This window comes from Aulonocara stuartgranti (genome assembly GCF_965226115.1).
Source record: "Aulonocara stuartgranti genome assembly, chromosome: 7".
NCBI classification, from domain to species: domain Eukaryota; kingdom Metazoa; phylum Chordata; class Actinopteri; order Cichliformes; family Cichlidae; genus Aulonocara; species Aulonocara stuartgranti.
The window spans coordinates 19,870,331-19,898,196 of NC_138945.1; the positions used below are offsets into that span (position 1 = coordinate 19,870,331).

Genomic DNA, 27,866 nt, shown 5'->3' on the forward strand with positions numbered 1-27,866 from the left:
TGTGTGTGTGTGTGTGTGTGTGTGTGTGTGTGTGTGTGTTGGGGGGGAGGGGGGTCCACGGAGGGCTGCATAGACTGATGTTTTGAACTGTGGGAGGCAAAGTTTGATTGATGCATATGGAGAAGAGGTGTTATAATTAAGTATGACGGACACTGCATATATTTGTTGCTACTGCAGAATTTACTGAATTTTAAAAATAAATTAAATGGGAGATTCATTTTTATTTAGCTGCTTTTTATTTTGATTTTCTTTTTTGCAATTTGATGAATTTAGAAAAACGTGCTTTTAAAAGTGTTTTCATTTCAAGCTCCATTATTTAGAAATCAAAATACAAACGTATACCTTTACATGCCAAAATGAGAGTGACCACAACCTATCACAGAATGAGTAATAATTCCTCTAAAAACACCACCCCACTCAACCCCACCACTTGTGACTGCTAGATGGGAGCACATAATCAGATCTCATTTACTCACATCCATTCGCTGAGAGGGCAGCGATGACTTTCAATAAACAGAGAGCAAAGTTCTCAGTAAATATAAATCGAATTTAAAAGCAGTCAAAAATGGCATTTCACTGACAGCTTCAGTCTCCTCCCTCTCCTCCCTTTCTCACGTGTTAATGATGCAGTGTGAGCAGAATAAAATCCTCCCTGAAAAGCTATTTATGTGTCCACATTGAACCCCCCCCCCCCCCCCCCCAAAAAAAATAATAATAATACAGTCAATTAAGTGCTTAAGACCATTTAAAGACTCATTTGGTTAATATGCCTCCAGAGCCTTCAGTTCGTCGTCTGTTCAAGCTGTGAGCCCATGACAGAAAACAGTGACAGAAAAAGAAACAAAAACACCGAAATACTAACATGTGTCTTGCAAACCCACAAAAATAACCAACATTATGGAATGAAGAGAATATATATACACATGGCAACAGGCTAATCTAGTGAAGTGAATGCCAAACAGCTCCAGGACCTCGGTTTTAAATTAGTACACCAGAGAAATGATTCATGTGGGTGTTCAATCTGAAACCCACAGTGCACGCACACATATCATGGGACCTGTGGAAAGTAAGTAAAATCCCCTTTGATGGAAGTAATAAAAAATGACTTGAATTAAAATCATGATTAGAAATTTTAATGTAATATTCATTGCTCAGAAGGCGATCTAATATCTCCTCCTCACATGGGTCTGGATGTAAAGGACATTGATGCAAATATGATTAGATAATCTGCAAAGGCTTTTTTGTTGTGAACTCTATTTATCTTATTCACTCAATTGGCTATAAATGTGCAACACCAATTTCAAAAGTTGGGACATTGTGCAAAATGTAAATAACAGCAGAATGCAGTAATTTGTAGAGCCATATTTTATTCGCAGTAGAACGCAGAAGACATAATAAACTGAGGAAAACTTGTCTGCATCAAACACATGTCTAAAAAGTTGCCACAGTGTGGCATCCTCTCTTCTTTTCACATCAGTCTATAAACAGCTGGGAACTGAGGAGAGTAGTTGGGAGAGGGATGCTGCTCCATTCCTGGCTCTTCTTTGTCATATTTTCCATTTCATGTTGCATTAAATGTTCTCAACCGGTGAAAGGTCTGACTGCAGACAGCTCAGTTCAGTGTCTGGACTCTACTATGATCAATTCTGTTGTAATACATGCAGGGTGTGGTTTTACACTGTCTCGCTGAAATACATGAGAACCTCGCTGAAAAAGATGTCACCTGGATGGAACTCTAAAAGCTTTCATCAATGATGGTGTCTTTTCAGATCCGCCAATTTCATAGGTACTAATGCACCTTAATTCCATCAGAGATGCAGACTTTTTAAATGAGCACTGATGGGAGCACTGAACAGTTTTCCACTTTGCCTCAGTCTAATTCAAATCAACTTTTCTGATTTTATGAATCTTTTTGATGATATTATAGACCAGGAATGTCAAACTCATTTTGCATTCAAGGCCATGTACGGCCTTGAATGAAGCACCCCAAAAATGGGCTAAAATCGCCCCTGACTGTTGGTATGGTGTTTTGGGGGTGATTTGCAGTGCCTCTTGACCTCCAAACGTGGTGTATTATGGCATCTAACGAGTTCAATTTTAGTGACATTTATAGTTTGATTTCTTTGCATGCTTGGATCGAGTTGTTACCGACATCAGGTGAAAATTTAATCTCAGCAGCACCTTTAGAAATATGTTTTCTGTAAATGGGCAAACATACGCGGGTCAAATTGCATTCTCTTGAGTTTAGATTTTCTGTTTTATTTATCATGTAATTGGTGAACCACAATATAACAGAGCATTTGTCTCTACCCTTCTTGGGTGTGCACTAAATAAATAATAAAAACAATAACATAAACACGAGTTGGTTTGATTCAAAATGCTGTTACTTCTTTATTTGATCATTTTAGACAGTGGTGTGATATTTTGTCCTAATGTCCATATTTATTGTTAAAAATTTTCACTGTGTTCTGTGTGGGAGTCACCTTGATAACTAACTAACTGTAATCAGTTCATCCTTGAGTCAAAAAAATTGTCTGTTAGATTCAAAAAATTAACCTGAGAGCCTTTGAGAAATATTTTAAATGGTAAATGGCCTGTATTTATATAGCGCTTTACTAGTCCCTAAGGACCCCAAAGCGCTTTACATATCCAGTCATCCACCCATTCACACACACATTCACACACTGGTGATGGCAAGCCACATTGTAGCCACAGCCACCCTGGGGCGCACTGACAGAGGCGAGGCTGCCGGACACTGGCGCCACCGGGCCCTCTGACCACCACCAGTAGGCTACGGGTGAAGTGTCTTGCCCAAGGACACAACGACCGAGACTGTCCAAGCCGGGGCAGTCTCGGTCGTTGTGTTACCAATTACCTAAATGGGACATAGCTTTGGACAGTAAATCGAAAATATGTCAAAATTTGACATGATTTCTAATGATGCAGCTGCAAATTTAACACTCCTTGCAACCCGAATAGAAGAAAAAAACAGCAGTCCATAAATGAATAGTTTGTCATGAAACTTGTTAACACTCTCTTTCTCAATTGTACAACACTGAAAGGGCTAAAGTCACCAGTTGTTCGGCTTAGCTGAACATGAACACTAGAAAAAAGGGATAAAGACAAGATCTCTAATTAAAATCAACTATGGTGAATTACAGGTATTTGTAGGTAGATTAAAATTAAATAGATGTTATTGGATAGTTTTACTGGGTAGTATTGTTTAGTATTGCTAACTGCAATTCATCTGTAAGTCCCAGATCTATTGTACGTCATTGGTGATTGATCAACTAACATGTTTTCAGGCACAAATTATTGTAATTTATGTGTGCTGATAATATAAAGCCTTGCTTGCTAATGTCTTAACCTTTTGCTGCCATGTCTTTGCTAGCGTATGCTAACTTCCAGGAGAGAGGCTCCAAGATCCGTCATTGCCGTAAAAACTCCTAGTGATAGTATTTACAACCATGTCGTGCATCAGTTTGCAGGATCCTCTGCTCTTATTGGCAATGCTTTATACTGTTGATCAGTACACCCACAAAACTCCTATACAGGAAGTTGATTTTGGCTCTCTGAAAAAAAAAAGTCTTAATCTATGAGTCTTACCTTGTAGATAATACAGGGTTCTGGAGCTGATGTGGGCGAGCCTGACTTGACATCCAGGTGTCTTACCTGCTCTAATTGGTTGTTCTAGCCTTTAATATCTTCCATTGGGACCAATTGTACAAGCCTGTAAAACCAACCCACACTAACAAGTGCCACGATCTAGGAGACGGGAGCTGCATTAACAGGTGTGACTGATAAAATTTGACCTGCAAGGCTACTCTGGCTTTTTTGTAATACTGAATGAAATGAAATGAAATGAATGATATTATGGCTCAGACGTGGCAGAGCAGAGATGAGTGAAGTTATAGCATACAAAGAGCTGAAGCAGAGTTTTAAAAGTAATGAAGTCATCCACTGCAACCACTGTCTATACTTCTGCTGTGCTGTTGATTTTTTCGATCTTATTGATCTGTTCCTGTCCAATTCCTTCACTATTGGTCCCTTCACTATTCCGGGCCATTTGTCAACCAGTCATGCCGGCGCACAGATCATTCAGCAATGTGGATTTCAGTGAAAACCCCTCTTGGTTTGGTGTCTTCATGTCATGAACCCTTTGCAGATGGGTGGTGAAATGTCTCCAAGAAGCTAAAAGAGATCCAGAAGCACTTTAGACTACTGCTGTGAAACTTTGTTGCTTAATGAACTAACAGTATCAATAGCTACATGAAATTGTTTATGTGCATTGTAATGTGGCAAATATCTGGCCTGCAGCACCACGAGACAAGAGCTGAAGAAGATATCAGTTGCTGTTTTAGCCAAAAAAGACCATTTTTAGGATCTATCAGACCAGAGAAACCTAAAAAAAATTGTCATAATTAGCAGTTAATTGGCCACTGAGGTAAGATTAAAAATTGCAGACGTTATGATGATATAATTAGCAATCATTGTTTATTTAAAACAATATCATTAAAATTTGTATTTGAGCAGAATCATTCATTCCACATATCTGATGAAGAGGACAATGAAGATGCAGCCGAGCAGAGACATGGTCGAAGCCGAGAGGACCACCACGATCACACTTCCTGCCGCGTTGACCAGAGCACCGAGCCCCACGCCCACGATGATCTGAGCCAACTGGACCATGCAAGTGAGGGCGGCACAGTCCATTCCCGAACCTCGAGGACTTTTATTGCTTCCGTGCAGCTTCAGTTGTTGCTGGAAGCACAGGAGGTTGTAGGTTTATTAGAGAAGAGGAGGATGGCGGGGAGGGGAAAACAAGAGAGCAATATATGGAAACATCAATTTCAGTTTAATCAGAGAGGCTGTGGCAAAAAACACAAACAAACAGCTGGATAAACAGACGGCTCTGAGAATATGAAGAAACAGCTTCTTAAAAAGATAGATTCTTTTCAGCCTCGCTTCAGTTGTTGCAAGTTGAATTCCATCAAACTCTCACCTGATTTAGTTCAATCAGGTATTGATTGACCGTGACAGAAAAAAATAAACAATTGATTTTTGAGGCAACCACTTATGAATGACATTGCAGTTTATCAGAATCAGAATACTTTATTGATCCCTGGGGGAAATTATTTTTTGTTACAGTGCTCCATTATAAACCAATGTTTTATAGATGAACTATATAAACTTTTTTGAGAATGTTGCAGCAATACTATAAGCGGTATTAAAACATTTATGTGGACACTTAAAAAAAGGGAAAAGAAGTTTAGTGTTATTTCAAACCTTTAAAATGAAAATCTGATCTTTTATTTTCCGTAATTGTCGGGCTATAAGCCGCTACTTTTTGCACAAGCTTTGAACCCTGCGGCTTTTAGTCAGGTGCGGCTTTTCTATGGATTGTCCATGATTTTTGTCATATCGTAAGACGATTTGTTTTGTTTGTTCCGCTGTTGTACGGCACTACGTTGCCTGGCGGAAGGGCATGTGATCAGACACACAGTATCGGGGTTCAAGAGTGGTATGTTGGTCACATGTCCATCCGCCAGGCAACATAGTGCCCTACAAGTAGCGCGAAAAACAAGCTTCAAAGTAGCTCTACGCGTTCAGCGGGAGGCGTGGATGACGAGCGGCAATAAACTTGCGAAAAGCAAGTTATGCTCAACTTCGGTGGAATCTGACAGCGTGGAAAAGTGTGAAAACATCCACGATCACCAACGGATTTCGAAGGACTGGACTGCTGCATGATGGAGAGGAGGACACCGCCACGGCCCTTCAGAGGGTGTTCGACTCTGACACTGACAACGAGGATTTCTTTGGTTTTGAAAGTGACAACAAAGGAGAGAAGCGGAGAGTGGATGACGAAGCCATCCTGAGCCTGTTCATATCCGACACTGGAGAAGAGGACTTTGGTGGTTTTAGTGCGCAGGAAGATGGTGGTGAATGACTGACTTTTCTTGAGCCTAAAAGGTAGTCCGAATCTATTTTTCTGGTGTGCTGTAGGTTATTGTTATGTACTACATTTGTTACTCATTTATGAAGCACAGCACATGTTTCGTACTTGTAATTACCGCTACTTTTACATATACCTAAAAAGTTGTGCAAATATGTACCCATAACTTGTTTTTCAAAATATTAATAAAAGGGATGTGTCTCCAAACAGCCATCTCTTTCCTGACAATTCCCTTTGTGCATATTCTCTTACATATGATAAGTCAACATTGAAACACCTGCGGCTTTTAGTCAGGTGCGGCTAATGTATGTACAAAACAGGATTTTCCCCTGATTTTAGCTTGTGCGGCTAATATTCAGGTGCGCTTTGTAGTCCGGGAAATACGGTTATTTTTTTGGTATTTAAATGCATAAATGTAACTTACATAAGTGGCAAAATCTTGCCAAAAATCTTGTTCTGCAGAACAGCCTCTAACAATGATGTAACACTGAATGATGCAATTTCAAATTCACAATAAAATATGAATGCCTGTGTACTTGACTGACAGATGATTGCTACTGTTTGATATATTTAAACCAATTAATTCCCCATTTAACAGGTATAAAAGGTGCATTACAACAATTTAACACAAAAACGTCAGTTCAGTCGTTCGTTCTATTGATGAATAAATAATGACATATATTTATGGTTTTGGAGAGCCTCGTGAATATCTCTGGTTTCCATTAGGACTTTAAATACTTCTACAGAAAACCGCCAGAAGGAGTAGAGTCAGTTGTGTTATGGGATTAATAGTTAGGATAGTTTTTTCGGGGGCTTTAAAGTGCCTCATTCTTGATCTGTCTTTTGTAAATACTTGAACTTTAAAGGAGTAAAATATGGGACTGTGCACAAGTCTTAAGCCACACCTCACTTCTTTATATGTTGCTTCCAAGGAGCCAGATTTTCCTGGAATAGTTCTTTAGACTTTCTGAAGATCTTTCAGAGTTTGTCTGTGCATGCTGGCTACCTTTTCACTCATTTTCAGTCCACATTTTTAGAAGATTGACTGACCTTGTTTAAGAATACAAAGAGACCTAACTCAAGAGATGAACCAGCGTCGTGTCTACACATATCAGACAAAAAAAGAACCAGTTTTTAACTTGTTACTTTAAACACTTTGTTACCAGCAGCCTGATGAAAAAACTTTGGATTGTTTTCCTCATTTCCTTAGTTGAATCTATGAAAAATGCCAAAGATAACACAGATACACAACATCCAAAGACTCAGAATATCTCACCATGGCGTGCAGTTTGTGCTTAAGAAAACTATACACCAAGTTGAGGACAAAAGTTGCAGGCCTAAAGGAAAAATAAAAAAAATCTGCAGCAGATGTACAGTATCTGAAAGTCATGTCCTTAAGAAATAAAAAAAAAAAAGAAACCAGCAGAGACCTGACATACCTGACAGATTTAGCAGCCTCAATGCAAATGTTCTCAGTCGAAGGTTAGCAGGAAGGGAAAAGGAGAAAAGGCAGAGGAATACCAAATTATAAAAACTGGAAAATCAGTGGCAGCAGGTCTTATGCAGTGATGGATCCATATTTGAAAATTTTGGTTCAAATCAGAATGTAAAGAGGAGGTCAGGAGGCATGGTCAACAGTGACTGGTACAGCCATCTGTAACAACACAGCGGAGGCTCTGTGATAGGTTGCATTTCTGCATGAGGTGTCTGGGTTCTTATCAAAATGAATGGAATTATTAATACAGAAAAGTACCCTCAGATTTTAATCCTCCATGGAATACCATCTGAAAAGTTGCTTATTTGCAGAGGCTTCATTTTCCAGCATCAAAATGATCCCAAAGACATTGCCAGTGCAGGGTAGAAAAATCGGATAGAAAAACACAAAATAAAATCAGCCACCAAGGACCCCCCTAAAGCCAAGACCTCAACATAAATGAAGCAGTGTGGGATCATCTCAACAGACCATGGAATAAAGGGCAGCCAACATCCAAAGAAGGGCTTTGAATGTCCTTCAAGGCGCCTGGAGAACTTGCCTGAAGACTAAGAAATGACAAGAAAGCCGCCTGAGAGAGCTCAGGCCCTACTGAAGCACCAAAGTGGTCGTACGAAACATTGACTTTCAAACGAATTAGAATCAGACACACTCTGTTTTTGCCTTACATACCGTGTTCCCATGTATATTGACATATTTTTGCACATTTTCTGACGAAAATATAAAGATTGAGGTGTGGCTTAAGATTTTGCACATCACTGCAATGCTTTATCTTAGTCTCCAATTTTGATCGGAAAGCATGATTAAAGGAAGTAGCTACGCTAAATGTTCCAGTCGTTATGTACCCTTTTAAATCGAAGTTTTCATTCACATCATTCAGAAATGTTCGATCATCTTAATTCTTACAGTATGCTTCTTAAAAAACACCAGAAATAATCATTTCTTTTTATGTTTTTACTGTAATCTGCAAATTATTTTCTTGATTGATTGCTTGTCAATCAATTTGTTCCTGTTACAGTTTCACATAAGGACACATTAGGGCTACATTTGATTCATTCCCAAAACCAAAAGTTATACTAGGAAAAAGATAATTATTTTGGAGTATGGGGTTATTATTTATCTGCAAACTGACAACAAAACATGTTTTACACTGTGGAAAAAACGGAAAATCAATACTATAGTTATGCAGTATCATGTACAATATACAAATGTGCTCATTTAAGAACCATGTGATCCTTTTAAACTGAGGAAACCTGAACAATTCCTTAGCTAGTGAGTGTTTCTACTGCCAGTTTATTACCTCCTCCTCACGTTGATACTCTGCTATCAGGTTGAATGGGATGGTGTAGAGTGTGCTCGACATGACACCAAACACACTGCAGAGGACGAGCGTTGCTATGATGTTGGGGAAAAGGCCAATCAGGCTGGTGCCCAATCCAAACACAAGGTAGCCCATAAAATATAATCCCTTCAGCCCGATGTATGAGAGGAGGAAGCGCTGCACATCTGAAAACACACAGACATGTACGTCACGGAAAGTTAAAATTACTGGTGGATCAACAAACCCGCATGAGGCGTGTGGAGTCAGGGTAGATAATTATGTGAACATTAGATTAGCGTACATTAGATGTACCAAAACCGTCTGTACATATAATTGGACATTTCCTAGAAGCCAAGACTCCTTCTCAACAGCAAAAGACTAAAAAAGCTGAGTTCATGCCAAGCCTTCATTATTTGGCTGAGCTTTACCCTGTATGTAGCACAACAGTTCTCTCAGGTTCACATGTGCTGTTTAACAGGGGATGTTTGAAGCATACATGTGGACTTACGTGTTCAGAATAACGCAGGTCAGGATGCCTTGGCAAAAGCATGCTAATGGAGTTCCCTGCAATCCCAAAGCAAAAGCAGTAATTTCCCTTTGTTATCCATTTCCACCTGCCACTCTCTCACATAGCTTCCCCTCACACATTACTGCCACTTACATGAGTAGAGAGCAGAGGACACTGCATTAATGCACAATCCCCAGCAGCCAACTTCTACTCCCCTCTCATATGTGGCATAGGCGGTAGAGTTGTGATCGGCGTACGGATTCCCCTTATACACAATCTGAAACGAGAGGAGGGTCATTTAAAAAGGAAGGATTTGTATATCAGATACTGGCCAACTTCTTGTTAAAATCAGGCTTTTATTTTTTATTTTCCTTATGAACAAAACATCTGTAGCCCTGTTGCAGAACAGGGAGCCTGACTATGCATTTCTCATTGCAGATAAGAAATAAGCCTGCAATTTTAGATAAGTTGGTGCATCTGTGCTTAATGAAGCGAGGCAGAGTCATGGTGTGAAGAGCATCCTTTGATCAGCATTCACACTGTGACACTGAAAGCATTCATCATAATGGCACATGTCAACAGAGGATTGCACACAACAATAACAACACGCCGCACCTCCCTTCACCCTCCATCTGCCCCCACACAAGCAGGCAGCTTAATGGAGCTTGAACGCAGATACATGTTGCAGTGTGTTGCTTTTCCTCTCTAATGTTGTTGCTTTGAATTGCTTTGAACCTTACCTCATTTGAACGTAAGTCATTTTAAGGGATATCACATAAGTCTGATATGATTTTTGTTAATTGTTTCTGCCAAAGACTAAATTGCCATATTCAAACAAAGCAAACAAACTAACTGAGTAAATTAGATAATTATATGTTATCTGTTTTTGTTTTGTTTGCTTGGATTATTGAGACGGTTTCCACATGCAAGGATTTTCTGTTTTTATTTGGAAAAATTATCGCTGTTCATATGAAAATTCAAAAAAATCACCGTCAAGAACACACCAAGGCCATTGAACAGGTGGTGATTAAACCCTGACTCCTAGATCTGATGGCCAATCAGAAGCTCACAAGCACTAATGCTGCTCACAGTCTGACATCACAAAAATCATTGCTAATGACTACGTTGTTAGCCAATGAGTGTGAAGGAAGGAGTCTTCCAAAAGCCAATGGTCACCTATAGACAGACCACTAGCTGTAACAGACTGGAATAAAAGCAGCACCTTTATATTTTACTTGACACATTTAGATCACAACACACACACACACACACACACACACACACACACACACACACACACACACACACACACACACAAATTGTAAAACAATTGATAAAATAGAGAAAATAACCTTATATTGGGGAAAAAAACCCCTCTATTGTTCAGATATTGTGCATATCTGTTTAAAAATTGACACTTGGATATGCAAAAAATAACAGTAGTTCTTTATAACACCACTTGAGTTTATCCACCAACAGGTACTCTGCAATTTCCTGTCGGGAAGACGTGTTCAGAACACCACGAACAACAAATGGTGTGTAATATCGTGAATAAATAAGTATTAATGTAAGGGGAATCTTTTTTAGGTTTCCTGTATCTAAAAGAAGAAAACAGCAATATATCAAAATATTTGATTTTTAATTCATCAAATATTGCATGTTGGCTGGGCTCTATTCATGACCTTTTTAAAAAATGATTTTCTTAACTTGCTTAAATTGCTTGTTGGTATGTAAATTGATTAAAGTAATGCATCATTAAGGGCTTTGAGATTGGTAGACCTTAGAAATCAGCTCAGTTAATTTGAGAAATTGAACTGGATCCATTTTTGTTAGTGCCTTTTGTAGCATTTTTAGTGCAAATATAACACTTGCAGTGTGGTTAATTGGACTAATATCCAGCTGAAGACATCTGCTCTGAAGTTTTATTGGTACAGTTTATAGTTGCAGCTGTCTAGCAACAGCTGGCATTTTAGCAGTCCTCATTCAAAAACGTTGTGGTGAGTTGGCTGTAATTCTAAACTCAAGGCTTTAGAAAAATAAACACTTTTTTCTCATCTATTCCACCAGACAAAGGCCTTGGCGAGAAACACAATCTGACAGCAACATGTGAAAGAAAGGACGCAGCGATGATAAATATCAAGTAGAATTGTAACCTTTATGAGGTCGCAAATGGCCCAGCTTTCTAAATAAGATTATTGATTGGTTACTATTTGAAATTCTAAAAAGCTCACTGGAGACACATGCAAATCAATACCTGTCCCATGAAATCGGTAAAGAAAAGCATATTGCAGAGGAACGCTGTCCATCCCAGCAGGTGGCTGACACACAGGCAGCGGTAGTGACTTGGCATATTGACAATAGCTTTTATCAGCAACCTGAACGTCATCTTCTTCTGGTCCTGCAAATACACAAAAACATCACAGACATCAGTGCCAGCAGCTAAAAAACTGACAGGAGGAAAAAAAACCCTCTCAGAGTGCTCATTAGTCTGCTGGTATTTCACGGCTAGTGGTGTTTTTAGCCCATGAGTGACAACACTTCAAAAGACTCTACAATTAAAAAAACATGCATGCCCCATAAAAGGCTGCAATTAGATTGAATGAAGGGATTCAGCATAAAGGACTACTACTAAGGAGTTGGCTTTAGGATTAAGGATTAAGGATGATTAAAGCAAAAGGAAGACTTGAAAAAGAAAAAAACAACTACGCTCTTTGGAACAATCATCCCTTATTAATTTTCTAGTGTAGCAGATATATACAGAGCAATTCTTTTAGCATCTTTTTTCTTAAACCTTTCTAATATAACAGGCAAAAAACAAACAAATGTGAAGCATCAATGGAAAGCTGAATCTACAAAAGAAGGAGGAAGAATATTCAGGCAAAAAGTCGACATCATAGAGATAATTCATCAAACACTTAAATGAAAACTGTAAAGGTGATTTTGAGGAAGGTGATCACATCAATCCCTCTGAAATGTAAAAGACTGAGATCACATCAGTCAAATATATAAGTCTAGAAAATCTTTGGAAAGTTTGGATATACTTTTAATGCAGGAACTTATAAAGTTGGAAGTTGTATTGTCTGCACTGAAGCAGTTGTTGAGATGACACTCGGGCAGATGTGTTCTATTGGTCTTTCCTGAACACTCCGCTGACCCCAGCCTCACTCTGTACTTATAGGGGTTCTTGAAAGGCATTCCTGCATCTCAGCGGCCTTTGGGATACTCTGTAGAACCCTCTTAGATCCTGCTGGGATAGCATAGTTTTTCAGGATTTATACAAACTTGGAGAGTTCATGCCAGCTGCATGGCTGGTGTCAATAAAGCAAAAAAAGGGGGGGGGGGGGGGGGCAAATCAAGTACTAAGATATTCTGCAAAGCATTCAGCAAAGCAGGAGTAGTAAGATGAACTGGCAGGTGTATCAATAGTCTTGAAACTCCCTGAATACTGCATCTCACATCATTTACTACTGTAGAGAAAGTATTCAAACTCCTATAAGACTCAGTGTGTTATTTCCATAGTTGCCTCTGCCAAGCGTACCCTGACTAACCATTTGAATCTTAATATAGTCTGTGGCAACTTCAAGGTTTGACTAGTTTTATTGGCTCTCTGTATTGTGTAATTCACTTAATGCACTAAACTCTCTGAAAGACTTTTTATGCATGTTACATACCTCTTTGTTTGGCTGTTTGACACTTGAGGTCACTGAATTGGCTTCTCCCAGGGCTGAGAAAGATCTGGGCCTGAGATCTGTGACAGATGCAGAGACTACAGCAGAGACAGGCTCCTTAAGTGCTCCATAACTATTGCTATGAGAGCTCAGCAGGCGAAGAGGGCTGGATGGTGAATCAGATGGAGATGGTGCCTTGCCCAGAGGTTGCTCTGGAATACTGAAGAGGTGCACAGTGAGGAAGATGCCCCAGGTCAGCGCTGAGAAGAAATAGATGACCTGGTACTCGGATCCAAAGAGACGGCCCAACGCGGAGTGACCCCAGTCCATAGCTCCCACCAGGTAACCACATGCTCCGCCCAGGCCTGGTGCACACAGAATGAAAGATTAAAACAATGCGTAGATCCAAGAATTGTTCTAGAAGCATGGCTGAGAGCAGTGAGAGGTAAAGGGGAGGAATCAAATGCACTTGTTCTCTATTAGTTATATACATGGTGACTAGAGCGGTGACTGATGAAATAACTACTATTTTCAACTGCTTGGGGACAGCATCAAGAGTTGGGAAACCTCCTTTTGAACTGATATGGCGAAGTAGCTAGAAAACAGTTATTTGCACTGACATTTATTGTGTGTTGTGTTAAGACCAACTAAAGAATGCAAATCAAACATCTCCTTGATTCTAAGCTCTGTTTTTAGTCTCTATCGGGCTTTCTGTAGTTGCTTAAAGCTGTAATAATGTGGATAAATGACTCCATGACACCTTTGACAGTAACCAAAGCAGTTAAGGTGTAAACCAACTAGCTTAACTCAACTAGCTGTAACTAGTTTATCTCCTCTGATAAACCTATTTCACATTATTATCTAGTGCCTTTTGTTATGTAGGCAGTGGAGCCCATCTTTTTTAACCTCTGACATCCAGGGCCTACTGTTCTGGTAATGTCATCATACCAAGATCTAAAAATCTCTATCTGATCTTTTATCCAGGCTAAAAACATCAGAAAAAGTGGGCTTCTGCTTATTATTAAACCAGTTTATCCAAATTCAAATCAAGAGCATCCAGAAGAAGATTCATCCCAAAATCTTCCATCAGGTAATTCTTAAATCTGTATGTCATCAGGACTAGACTGGTTAAATTTGACCTCTATGGAAAGGGTGCAAAGAAAAAGAAAACATTTGGTGAACATGTCATTGAACATACAATTATGTGACTCAATGCCTTGACATTTCCTTTATAATGGTAGAAATGTTCTGGTTTGTTGTTGCTTCAGTGCCTGAGGGGCTGCTGTGTTTGCGATCTCTGAAACGACTATGAATTTTGCATCATATCAAAGAGTGAAGAGAGGAAGATGATTAGAGGCCATCTGCAGGAAAGTGTAAGGTGATGGATTTGAAACAGGCAGCACATGAAAGACATTCCCCTCCAAAAAAACCCTGAAACCCTGGGAATTATGCATTGAAAAATAGTCAAAAGAAACAAGCTACAAAAGCTAGTTTTTGCTAACAGCTTCTGGTGCCGAGAATAAACGTACTTTTTCCCATAAAAGAAAATTAAATTATTAAATCAGTTGGATCAAATAACCGATTCAAAAGTGGATTTTATCTGAGATATTATTCAAGCAAACCGCATTTATCTGTTGACACTCTTTAAAAGAACCAAATGTGACTGTACATACAGTATGTTCCATAAATGAATAGAAAAGTAATTTTATTACTTTTACTGGCACACACCACTGGACAAGCACATTTCAAAACTCATGACAGAAAAAAATTGAATATTTTCAGATGTGGGAAAAGTAATATGTTGTTACTGTACTTACATAGAGTTTTTGGATACCTGTGCTTTATTTGAGTATTTAAACACTTGTTACTTTAGGTTTATTCAAACGGGAGCTATTTGACCTCACTCACCTTCCAGACATCAAACTGATTTCACTGTAAATGGAGAAACAGTAACATATAAAAGGGAATCCTTTTGGTGTATCCCACATCGGTTCTTATGACACATGACGAGATGAAATAGCGCTGCAGAAGAGGAGCGAGCACAAAGGGAGTAATGTTTTTTTAAGTGGCAAGTCATTTTAAATGCATCTTTTAAAGAGCTCAACAAATGTCAGCAAACACAACAGTCTGTGCAGTTTGTCAGACAGTGTGAAGGATCACTGCTGTATTTCCCAGGGTGAGAAAAGAATGAGAGCGAAGTTTACTCAACGATGAGGAAAGAGGAGAGGGGGAGGAGAGATTGTTTTTAAGTGCTGCTCAGTGACATTTGATAGACTCAGAATTTAAAGCTTAAATGTCCTCAATTTCATAAGCTTTTGATATCAGCTTTATACCTGATGTGTTGATGAAATTAGTTGTTTTTTTTCATGCTGTGAAATATCCTGCAAAACAACTTTAAGTATATCTTTGCGCTATTCAAAGATAACATGAAAATACTGGGCAATTTAGTGCAAGATACACTGGTTACTTTTCATTGCTGTGGTGAAGTTTACAGTGATGCACTGTTGAACTGGTGCAGAGAGTTTGGTTATACCAAGGGTAGTAGGCATCAATATAAATTTAAGATGATAATGCTTATTAGATTTACTCACTGAATCCCACCTTTATACAAGGTTTATGCTGTCTAGGGACTGGAAATCACCCACTGTGGATCGTGTGGTTATATCTTGTTAAATTCGGTGGGTTAAATCAGACCTAAGGCAGCGCTGCTCAACTGATCACGTCATGCACACAAACTCCACTGGGACTCACAAAAGAAATGAATGGGACTTACTTCTAGTGTTTTGTTTTGTTTTGTTTTTGTCCCAGGCTGTACCACTAACATTGATCTTTTAACGTTAGCTTAAAACTTTCATTTTTGCTAAAGCATATAGTTAGGGCTGGATCAGGCGACCCTGAATCCTCCCTTAGTTATGCTGCAATAGACGTAGGCTGCCGGGGGATTCCCGTGATGCATCGAGTGTTTCTTCTTCTATTCTATGTGTTAATAGACCTATCTGCATTGAATCATACTTGTTATTAATCTCTGTCTCTCTTCCTAGCACGTTTTTTACCCTGTCTTTCTTCTCGCACCCCAACCGGTCGCGGCAGATGGCCCCGCCCCTCCCTGAGCCTGGTTCTGCCGGAGGTTTCTTCCTGTTAAAATGGAGTTTTTCCTTCCCACTGTCGCCAAGGTGCTTGCTCATAGGGGGTCATATAATTGTTGGGTTATTCTCTGTATTTATTATTGTAGGGTCTGCCTTACAATATAAAGTGCATTGAGGTGACTGTTGTTGTGATTTGGTGCTGTATAAATAAAATTGAATTGAACTGAAAATTGATCTTAGTGTTCCCACAACTTCTGAATCCATTCCTAACTTTTTCTGTTTAGGCAAAGTGGCCCATCTATAATGTAGGTAACAGCAAATAGAGTTTTTTTTTTAAATTCCCTTGTTTTCCTCTGCTTGCGTTCTACATAGCAGATGTTTAAGCAGAGTACATTCATTAGAGTCAAGGCTGAAAAAATATTCCCACGAATTAATATTTTTTTATTAACTCTGCCAAAGTGTTTATGTTTTTGGTAGCATGAGTCATGTTGTCTATAAACACGATAGCTTTTCACAACAGCTTGAAAAGCTTTGAATGAATTCTGGTAAAACTGTGTAGGGGTGTAGAGTGGGGTCAGGCTAACAAATAAAAGGTCTTCAAGGTCAACTTAATGATTTGTTGGTCAAAAATTGACAAAAAAGCTTTACAACTTAGAAACTATGATTCTTGCAAGTGTGTACTACAGGTTTTAACTGTTTAAATACATTATACAGACTACAGTATAATGCTCCTGAATACATTTTAAATTTATTTTATTGTATTGTTTTTTTGGAAAACCAAATAAGCTGGTGAGCAAAAACTTTCACTTGGCATTTATTATTGCATATTAAAAAAATACTAAATGAATGCTACACATGTACTATATCCATAACAATAAAATTGATAAAAAAAATATATATATATATATTCTAAATTTTGTCAAGTATATCAAAATAGGTTTCAACAAAACGAACAACAAAAGCCTGAACTTTGCAATTTTTTTCACTGCACTACAAACGTCTGAAAGTGTGTTTAAAAAACCCCAATGAATACAAAATGAATTCATAAAAAATACAACACTGTTTTCTTAAATACAAATACTGCCCAGAGAGTGAACTGCCACGGTGAAGGTTTGCACTCTTGCAGTGTTGCTTGTTAAATGAAATTGGCAGGTGGAGGTTCAATGAGGTTTGCACAAAAGCTGTTTGTGGAGTTGAAAAAGAGTTACTTTTTAGTGTTTCACTTTTATTTGCATGAAGAACCTGAATCAATACTTCCATTTTTACCAGAGTATTTCTAACACAAGTGTTTGTGCTTAAGCTCAAATGTAGATTGTCTGTACTTTAATGTCAGTGTTAAGATTAGATGACATAAGCTAAGATCAACATCCAGGCAATGGATATATCTCATCAGGAATCTGGATTTAGCCTGTCTGTCACCGTCGCAGCGTACTATTATGAAGCGAATTATCACCCGCACACAACGCTGGAGAGACATATCACACCAGTCTTTGATTAACGACACAGCCTCCACACTCGAGATGGACCGCGTCATTATCGAGCATTTTGCTTAATGGAGACAGCTGTCTCTTTATGTCAGCGTCATAATTTTGCTGAGCTATGGATAGCTCAGTGAACCTTCAGTGAACCCTCAGTGAATCACTGCCTCTCTATAACTTGGTGGCTTTTGCAACACATAAAAGTACACCACTAATAGTTTTTATAATGTGATGAAGTTATTCTTATAAAGCGCCTATTCTAAAATGGAAGAGACTGAGTTTTCTTTTTTAACGTGATTACGTGTTTAACTGACCACATGCCATAAGCAAAATAACCAAATAACAAAATTAAAAAGACAGAATTACACAGCAATTCAAAAAAAATGTAGGCAATCACTGTGTAACATGTTAATCAAAAAATAGATTTCAGTGATTTACAAATTTCATCAATTTTATTTTATTCACATTAGCACACAGAAAACTTGTTTAGAATGAGGACAAAGAAAGATGTAGGGGCCATCCTACATTAGAAAATCCCATGATTTTCTAATTTCCACTTTGCCCGTTTGAAATGAGCTTCGATCATGTTCATATATGGCTTTTTTGTGCGTTTCTGAGCCCCTGCAGTGATTTCAATGATCGCATCATGCCTGTTTTTAGTGTAGTGCAGTCTGAGGTCCAGACGTTCACGGGCAGACAGTATTGATTTTCAGCCTTGTCCTGTGCCCACAGAGATTTCTCCAGAGTTTCAAATCTTTTCAGGATGCTATGAACTGTAGATGATGTTCTCTAAGACACTTTTTTAAATACCCAATCGTGTTACTGACATGTTTCCAAATAACCTAATTCATTGTAAAATGTTCATTCAGCTCTTTCTTTTTAGCACCTCTTACTTTGAACATTTTGAGATGTGTTCAAAATGAGCTCATATCTTATAGTAAAATGTTAAAATGTTCTTTGTGCTCTATTGTGAATAAACTTTATTAGACTTGCAGACTGTCTCATTTTGTTTTTACACAGCATCCAAACTTTTTATGAATTGGTGTTATAAAACTACTTGATTTTTTTTGTTGAATCACTAACTTTGTCCACTAACTCTTGCCTCTGCAGCCCTCTATAGTTGCTCACCTCAATAGAGGCTATTTTTCTACATTTTAGTCATTGGCAGGTACAGTAATAACCACTTCAGGAGTCAGGCTTCACTTATGTCTGCATGACTTGAAGATTGATGTGGGATCAATTCCTGGTTCAAGAGAGTTCCTTTCTTTTCTTTCTGGTCTTTTCTACCACTGTAATAGTTGAGATTTCTATTGTCTGCACCTACAGTTTCACTCAAGTAAAAAGTAAAAAAAAAAAGGCTGAAGTGGTTAGACTCAAGGCTGATTGTTCTCAGTCGTGATGGTGCTGCAAACAGCGCATAGATTTATTGTAAAAATGTAAACCCATGGTTATCAAACTTTTGTCATCATAAATACTGCATCCCAGCGTGAAGTATTTTATTAGGACAAATACCCCCTTGCCACCACAAAAAGTACAATAAAGGATTGAGCCATTGAGCTTTTTTAAACAACAAACCTGTTATGACAATCACTTACATACAATAGTTCAAAAAACATCTCCTTATTTATGACAAAGAATTGGCTGTATAATCTAAAAAACAGGGTTCATAAAGTCTTTGTCATTCTCTGCAATGATCACATGCTTTCTTAGGTCTTTTTCTTGGTCTCTTTTATTTCTTTGCTTTCTTTTGTCATTGCACAAAAAGGCCTCATACAATTGCGTTCTTTCACTATACTCTGAATACTGTTGTAACATTTAATCCTTCATTAAATATTAGAATCAAGGGTTCCTACTCACACATTGCCGTAGCAATGAAAACAAGAATGCTGAATATCAAATGCAGTTTATCAAAGCTACATTTAAAAAATAATCCTAATTCGTTTAGGAATAATGCAGGACTAACATTGTTATAAATAAGAAAAAAACCCAAGTTTCACACCTTTTCCAATTCTCCAAAGTACCCCTGGTGGTACCAACAACCTCATCTGAGCAAAACAGCAAGCTTTAAAAAGCACTGCTGCAAACAAAAGTCCACAGATAAAGTTCATCTCCTGACATTAATTACAACCCTAAAACTCATATCTTTGCACTAAATTATATCTTAACATGCAAATTTGTCCTTGCCTAACCCTCCCCTGTCTCCGATGGAGGGAGTCACAGCTCCACTGTGTCTATGTTTTGTTAAGTAGGAGAGGAAAACCCAGAGGTTCATTTGGAAATCAGGAGGTCTACACCCACAGAGAGCACGCTGTTCTGGTGATTCAGGGCACAGAAAAAGTCCGAAAACATTAGAAAACAAATCTTTATAGATTAATACTTAACATGCACATAGAGGTCTTAGCCTTCAGCTTGACTAATGACTCGTCAAACAGTTATTAGTATGTTGCTGATAAACTGGATTCATATGACCATCTCAGTCTTAGCTCAACCCTGCTATCGATGGAATTATTTTTTTACGAAATCCTGTTGTACAGTAATAATATGCATGTTATACTGATTAACATGGTTTAAAAACGTGACTTTCAGATGTAAAAGTATTCAGTACAGTACTAAAACTTCACATACCAGACATGGCAGTCATGTGCCTGGCTCCGGTCTCTCTCAGCTAAGACCCATGACTGTAACACATGACTAGCTCACGGCTGGATTACTGCCTCACTCAAATGCTCACACCACCCAGTGCCTGCTGACATTTGAGCTGAGCACACCACTACGCTCACACCGAAAACATCATCATCATGTCCATAAAGAAACTTCCTGTCTGTCTTTCTTTGTGAGTTACTTTGGGAAATATTCTTTAAGTTTATAATGCTTCATTAGTGCATCGGAAATAACAAAAATATACAAAGATATCACATTTACTGCACTACAATATGCTGCAGGTTTATCTGTTCATTGTGAACTCATCCAATGTGAAAATATTATGGGTATCGACATGGAAATTATATTCAAATTATATTCAGTTCAAATTATTAAAAAGAATTACACTGCCTTCCAGAAATGTTGGAAATGGAAATTGGGGGAAGCAGGGGGGATCTTAAAGTCTGCACATCAAACTATATTCAACTTTATATTTAACTTTAATCTTCAAGCAGGCTAGTATACATACTAACTTTTTAAAGGATATTTGAATTTATACCTCCAGCAACGTAAATAAAGTGATAATATTAATCTTTTACCCCTTTTCTTTGAGGTGCAAATGAATTTACCACACTGAAAAGCGTTTAACTCGCCCTCCTGCCAAAGAGTCTTGTCAAAAGCACAGCAGCAGCTTTGTGTGCCTAAACGTGTTATTTAATCAGAAGTAAGGATCAGACGGAAATGAAAACTGATAGGAGAAACTGATGTGCTGGTTGATGTCATGCTACATCCAATATGTGCCTGAGAACTTTTTGTAGTGCAAACCTGCTCAGCAAAAGGGAAAATATATTCATCAGTTCAACCATTTGGCCATAACATGAAGTGCTGGGTAAAAGCTAATGTAGTGAGCAAAGTTATGAAAGGCACGAGAGCACTCACACAAAAGCTCCACTGCACTTCCATGCTCTGGCCTTGGACAAGAGGGTTATGCCCCAAAACTCAAAAATCCCACAACCTGCGCTGAGCACCTCACAGGTTACAGCGTTGCACCTGAGTGAACTACAAGACCTTTGAAACAGAACAGTCCAAAGTGAAGATGTTTGGTCATAGTGTACATTGCAACATGCAGAAGTAGTGGAAGGCTGATGATTTGGGCTTGTTTTGTAGCCACAGGGCCTTTCAGTCATTGAGTCGACAGTGAACTCCTTTGTATACCAAAGTATTCCAGCGTCAAATGTCAAGCCATCTGTCCAACAGCGAAAGATTAATCAAAATTTGGTCATGAGACACTGCAACGTTTTCAAGCACAACAGCAAATCTACAACAAAATAGCCGAACAGCCCAGACCTCAATTTGATTAAAAATGCTGTAGTGGACCTTTAATAGAGATGTGTGTGAATGAAGGTCTGCAAACCTCAATAAACAGAAACAACTATAAAAAGAAGACTGGGCCCAAAACCCTCCATAATAATGTGAGAGACTGATAATGATCATCTCAATTTATTGCTCCTAAAAGTGGTTTTACAGGCTTTTGAATGATGGGTTGTGCTCAATTTTTCATTCACCTGTCCTGCATTTTGGTTTGGTGTTCGACTTTTTAACTGTAAAACTATACTGTAGAATTGAGCTCAAAAACACTAAAACCCTACAGTTTTCACAGTATTTGAGCAATCCCTTATGAATACACACAATCACCATCCTTTGTTAATGCTTAGACTTTTCTTATAGTAGTAATGAACAGTTTATATTGGCGTGTTTGCAATTTTTAAATTGAGCAGAGCATTTAAACTGTAAAGAGCATTATCCTCTCTACTAAACACAGATGTTATGCTTAACATGAGAAATATCATCAAATGAATATAAACAATAAAGCAAGATGCGCTGGAGACAGTTTTTTTATTTTGTTACTTTCAGATGCATTATATTGCCAAAAGTATTCATTCACCCATCCAAATCATTGAATTGCAGGTGTTCCAGTCACCGTGGTCACAGGTGATCAAGCAGTTATGCATGCAGACTGCTTCTAGAAACATTTGTGAAAGAATGGATTGCTCTCAGGAGCAAAATGAAGTCCAGTCGTGAAATTTCCTTGCTACATATTCCACAGTCTTTCCACCCAAGTGAATTGGAACAACAGCAAATGAGCCACAGAGAGGTAGGCTAGGTAAAAGAACAAGGATTTCAGTGTTGGGCTCTGCCCCTTAGTTTCAGTGAAAGGAACTGCTAACGCCATGTCAACACATTTTGGACAATTTCATGCTCCCAGCTTTGTTCCTCTTCCAACATGACTGTACGCCAGTACACAAAGCAAGATCTTAAAAATGGGATGTCACTTAAGTTCATATGCATGTGAAAACAGATTAACAAATGCTTTTGGCAGTAGATCCTGACTGATACAGAAAATTTGAGACCAACATTTGGTGATTTAAAAATTTAAAAAATTGGCTGATATTTCTTTTCTTCAGGCACATGACACAAACATTTGTGTAGATATTTATACATCTTATGTTTGGCTTTATATGAGTATTGACAGGTGTCCCAACCCTGTAGGAAAAACAGGGAGCAAACTGAAATTCATATGTGCCACCAACTGCATTTTGAAACATCCATCACATTGTATTCTTCTGATACGTCATGTGCGCATGGTTCTCACCAACAGCCTTCAAAGAGGGCAAAATACACCACAATTAAAACTAGAAGGCAAACAGTCAAGCAAGGACAGAAACACCAAGAGGCACTGTGGTGGTTCATGCCCTGACGACAAGAGCCAGGCAGTAAGCGCTGCAGTTTTTGCTGTTAGCCAGTAGCTCTAACTTTGTTAGAGCTCATACTATGTGGAAATATCATCACACTGTTAATCAAAGGGTGATTTTTAGAACACTCGAGCCTAAGATTAGCTGGCATAATGTTAGCTTATAACGAACTGTTGCTATTGTTGTTTAGCCAGCTCGCTGTCAGCTGTCCGGAGATGGGAGGGTAAATCTAATCTGCTGACAGCTAGCAATTATGACATTATCAGTAAAAAAAATAGCATGTGCATGCATGGTTCTGTTTGTCACAGCCCTGAGATGAGGCGTGAGGTAAGAAGAAAGAGGATTTTAAAATTGAAAGGAACTTATGGATGTATTATTTATGTGGTTGGTTTCTAGCAATATACATGAAGCATACAGTGATGGAATTAAAGATGACAGCGCAATATGATGGCAAACCGCATGTATTTTTAGTGAATTATTTCCAGAGTATGCATTACTTTATTGAAAGACAAAATTACACACAAATCAATGTATATTTATGAGTACAACATTCTTGTTTTCTATTAATTAACCTTAAAAAAAATTTCTTTCTGTGTCATAAAGAGTGCCCGCTAGTGGGAAAAGGCCCAAACTCATAACATGGTTGAAGGACATTTATACCCATCTCTTCTTTACTTTTTTAAATTTTCATTTATTAGTTGATGAATGAAAATTATTTATCTATACCATTATATTGGCTAATATCATCAGCCAGCTGTTTTATCAGTTGTGCTCTTATATTCGTGCTTCATCCAAGCCTGACCTAACTTTTATTGTTACAGACAAATTTACTAAGAAAAGCATATATGTATATATCTGAAATTATCGAACATTTCCCAAGTGAACTCTTGTTTGCACTCACAAATAAAAAAAAACAGACATAGCTTCCACCCACAGTTTAACACGCTGACAAACAGACACAGTTCACTGAAACTTTCACACTCCCTCTATATGTGCATCTCCGCCCACTCAGTCACAGCAGGAGAAGTTTTGGAGGCTTACTTCCATAAAGCGTTACTGTGAGTTGCTCAGATGCAGAATGAACATAAAATTATTGCCAAACTAAAGTCCAAATCCATCAAAAGGAAACAATCACCAATGTAACCGGCATTAATAAGTCTAAACAAAACACAAAAGCTGTGAGTATTGAAGCAAGAACCAAACAGTGTTTGTGCTACATACCTGTGAGGAGAGCATGGTAGTGTAAACCTCTTTCCTTGTCTTCATGTGAACATACATCAAACAGGTAGGCCTTGATGGGTCCATCGATGAAGTCTGCAGCAAAGTCAAACAGCACGACTCCAAACATCACCACCACGATGGCCCATATGCTCTTCAGAGACCTATCTCTGACGAGTGCTGGAAAACAACAGTACACATCAGCACTCAGCACGTACCACAGAGAAAGATTAAAATAATAATACACTGACTACATCAGTACACTAAGGAGCCTTATCTGTCACATTCACAAGTTTAATTAGGCTTGATACACATCACAAGAACCTCAGAGGACTAGCACATCAGAAGGCACTTAAAATAACAATACAATAATTAAAAAAAGAAAACCTATTACAACTGACGCCATAGCAATTATATTTTAAAACCTGAATGCTTGAACACTAAGCTGCTCTTTTAGAGATATGAAAGGTGTCAAATAACACCACAAGAGAAAGTGTAATTAGATGTTATTAAAGACAATTTTACCATTTCATTAAGAGATACAAGTAAATACTGAAAGACAGGTTTATCATTCCATTAAAACTACAGGTAAAGGAAGGATTTTTAACTTGTCACTTCTTTAAAAAGAAAGTCTGAAGTCGCAAAAAAAAAAGAGTAAAAAAACAATTTAACACCAAAAGAGCAACTCTGGGAGATGCAGGCCAGCGTTAGGTTTTTCATCTTTAAGAAGAGGGCAGCTACGACAATAGAAAACATTATGTCACACGACCGCTTTGGCATTTACTACGGCCCCGGGGAACATGGAGAGATAATCAGCTTATCCAGCCTACGTCAGGAGACATACTTTATAGTTCATAAGAGCGCTATAAGAAAGCCAGGAGCCTTTATCTTTAATTCCTTGGCTGTTTATTTGTCTATTTTTGTAATTTTTGCCTGAAAACACGCACAAAAAATCCTCTAACAGCTTCAGGCTAAACTGAACCACCTTGAACACTTTGGATGATATTGAAGAAAAACAATTCTCTTTGTGTGTGTATATCAGAACAGAGTGGGTTTTTTACATTTATTTTTGCACCATCAAAATTATAAATGAAGAGGTACAAAACCCAACAAACTCATAGCAGTGACTTGTGAATGTGATGTTCAGCATGGTATAAAAACTCTCAACATCTGCGCTACTAAGTTTGATTGAAAAGGAAATTAACCACGACAATACTGCATCTAGTTTAATTGTGTTTTGACAGCTGATATCCAGGCAAAGACGGCACAAGAGTGAAAAAGGTTCAAACTACACACAATTAAGACACTTAACGAATGTTACTGTTGAGCTGATTGCTGCATTTTAAATGTACAGCTTACAGCAAATAAAGCTGCCCATACACACCGATTTCCATTATTCCTCACAAAGCAAACCTCTGAATCTGAGTTTGTCACATTTTTGCAGAGTGTTGCTTTCATGATTTTTCAATCAAAAACAATGATTCGGGTTAAGTGGATGATGTGCTTCAAATCAGAGTGACTTAAATTATGGCCAAATGTGCATTTAATCTCTGAATGATTCCACAGGATGCTGAACAATCACACACACGCTGTCACTGCCAGCAGTGAATCAGTTAGTGTTTCTGTTTTTTAAGAGAAGGCTTTTTACCCAACCTAATATTGCTTTTAATGGTAACAGATTCTTTCGTGTGCAGACGCTCTTGTGATGCTGTTTGGAGTCTAATGCAGCGGTCTCCAACCTTTTTTGCGCCACGGACCGGTTTATGCCCGACAATATTTTCATGGACCGGCCTTTAAGGTGTCGCGGATAAATACAACAAAATAAAACTTATACCAGGCTTATACCCCAACCCCCGGGGGTTGGGGACCGCTGGTCTAATGGATTCAAATGGAGCATCTCTGGGCCCTACTTTTTCCTTTCATGATGAATGTATCATTTTATCCCCCAAAATCTGTGCACAAGTAGAAATTTGGATTCAGAGTCTTTAAAAGCCTTACAAAGAGGTTGAAACTTGCCCTTAACCTTGTCCTGAAGGTAAAAGAAGACAGCAAAACCTAAATCAGTTCAGTTCATATGTATTTATATCAAACCAATTCCTACAACAATCACCTCAATGCGTTTTATATAAGGTATGTAACGTAAAGAATCTACAATATTCGAAAGAAACCCAATGATCACAGGAGCATTTGGTGACAACGGGAAAGAAAAACTCCCTTTTAACAGGAGGCTCACACCAGGCTCAGTGAGGGGCAACCATCTGCCCTGACTGGTTGGGCGTGAGGGGAAAGAGACATTCATTTATTGTGGAAGAGAGCCATAGATTAATAATGGCTAATGATTAGATGCAGAGTGGTGTATAAACACAGAGAGTGAAACAAGGTGAATGAAGAAAAAATGCTAAGTGCATCACAGGAAGCCCCTCCCAGCAGCCTAAGCTTATTGCAGTGTAACTAAGAGAGTGCTTAGGGTCACCTGATTCAGCCCGAGCTTTATCAAAAAGGAAAGCTTTAAGCCTATTCTTCAAAGTAGAGAGGGTGCCTGTTTCCCGAATCCAAAGTGGGAGCTACAGGAGTGGAGCCTGATAGTAAATCTTTGGAATACTTTTAAATCAAAGCTAGCGTGGCCTCAAAGCATTTTCTGACATAACAAGATTACAGATAGCACACTACCTCCACTCTTGTTCTGTCTGAATTCCTCACCCTCAAGTTTTCTTCACTGATCCCTCACCTGAGATGACAGCATCTCCATTAAGGAACAGGGTGATTCCCACAAGCATGAGGATGCCCAGTGCCAGGATGTAAGGCCTCCGCCGGCCCCACGGCGAGCGGCAATAGTCGCTGGCTGAACCGATGATGGGCTGGAGCAGGAAGCCCAGGATGGGGCTGATCAACCACACCAAGCTGTACAGACTCTGGGGCAGGCCCACACTCAGGAGCACCGGCGTGACAAAAGCTGCCTCCACGGCATAGCAGAATTCCCTTCCAAACATGACCAGGCCGTGGAGAATAAGGCGCCCCCGAGAGCGCCTGTGAGGCTCCACAGCTCCAAAGACAGAGTCTTCCACACTGTCTACGTAGTCCACATTGCTGCCATTGCAGTCTGTTGAGTCCTGGTGCAGAGAAGTGCTGATGTGTTTGCCAGGCTCAGAGATCCGGCAGGGTTGGGGCCTCACAGACTGATCTTCTGATAACAGAGTCATAATTGAAAATGAGGGGGGTAAAGGACAGAAGGAGAAAAAGAGAACAGGAAGGGAGTAAAGAGGAGATTTAGATGAAGAGAGGCAAAGAGGTAGCTTTTGGTAGTCTCTCTCCGTCTGCCAAGGGATGGATGAAATGCCAAAACTGGCGCTTGGCTTGAGTTAATCCTCTTCACTACTGCATAGCTGAGCAAAGAGTTCAAGCGCCACACAGCTTTATTTTGCATGTGAAGGTCTGAGCAAGACTCGGCGAGGAGGAGAGAAAGACAAGGGAGGAGGAAAAAGAAGGGAGTGTTTTAAAGAGATTACAGAATGGCTTTTCCTATTCTGTCTAGTAAAGGCCTCGGGCAGCTCATGGGGCTGAGTTAGTTTTGGCAATGGGTGGCACTACTGGCCACTAATGACTGGCCAGTAGTGTTTACTTTAAAACAAGTAAAGATGACTGAATTCACAAAGCTAAATTCATGTTTTTCTATCCAAACGTGAGCCGGCACACTAGTGTGCTGTACAACTGAAACAACAGCTAAAACAATATTTATCTGTTTAGGAGTG

General features: G+C 38.9%; 1 protein-coding gene across 2 annotated transcripts; it reads right to left on the reverse strand.

Annotated features, from left to right (window-relative positions):
• Positions 1–4,477: 4,477 nt before the first annotated feature.
• On the reverse strand, positions 4,478–27,866 carry slc45a2 (solute carrier family 45 member 2). Of its 2 annotated transcripts, XM_082539467.1 has the most exons (7): positions 26,846–27,859; positions 24,121–24,297; positions 12,946–13,307; positions 11,529–11,672; positions 9,428–9,551; positions 8,746–8,951; positions 4,478–4,761 (listed from the first exon to the last, which is right to left on the reverse strand). In XM_082539467.1, exons 1-7 carry the CDS (start codon positions 27,315–27,317, stop codon positions 4,540–4,542), a joined length of 1,707 nt encoding a protein of 568 aa, XP_082395593.1. In that variant the 5' UTR covers positions 27,318–27,859; the 3' UTR covers positions 4,478–4,539. The 2 variants fall into 2 exon arrangements, with proteins under 2 accessions (XP_082395593.1, XP_082395594.1); XM_082539468.1 differs by lacking the exons at positions 4,478–4,761; positions 8,746–8,951 and adding an exon at positions 9,005–9,330 and having other exon boundaries at positions 26,846–27,866.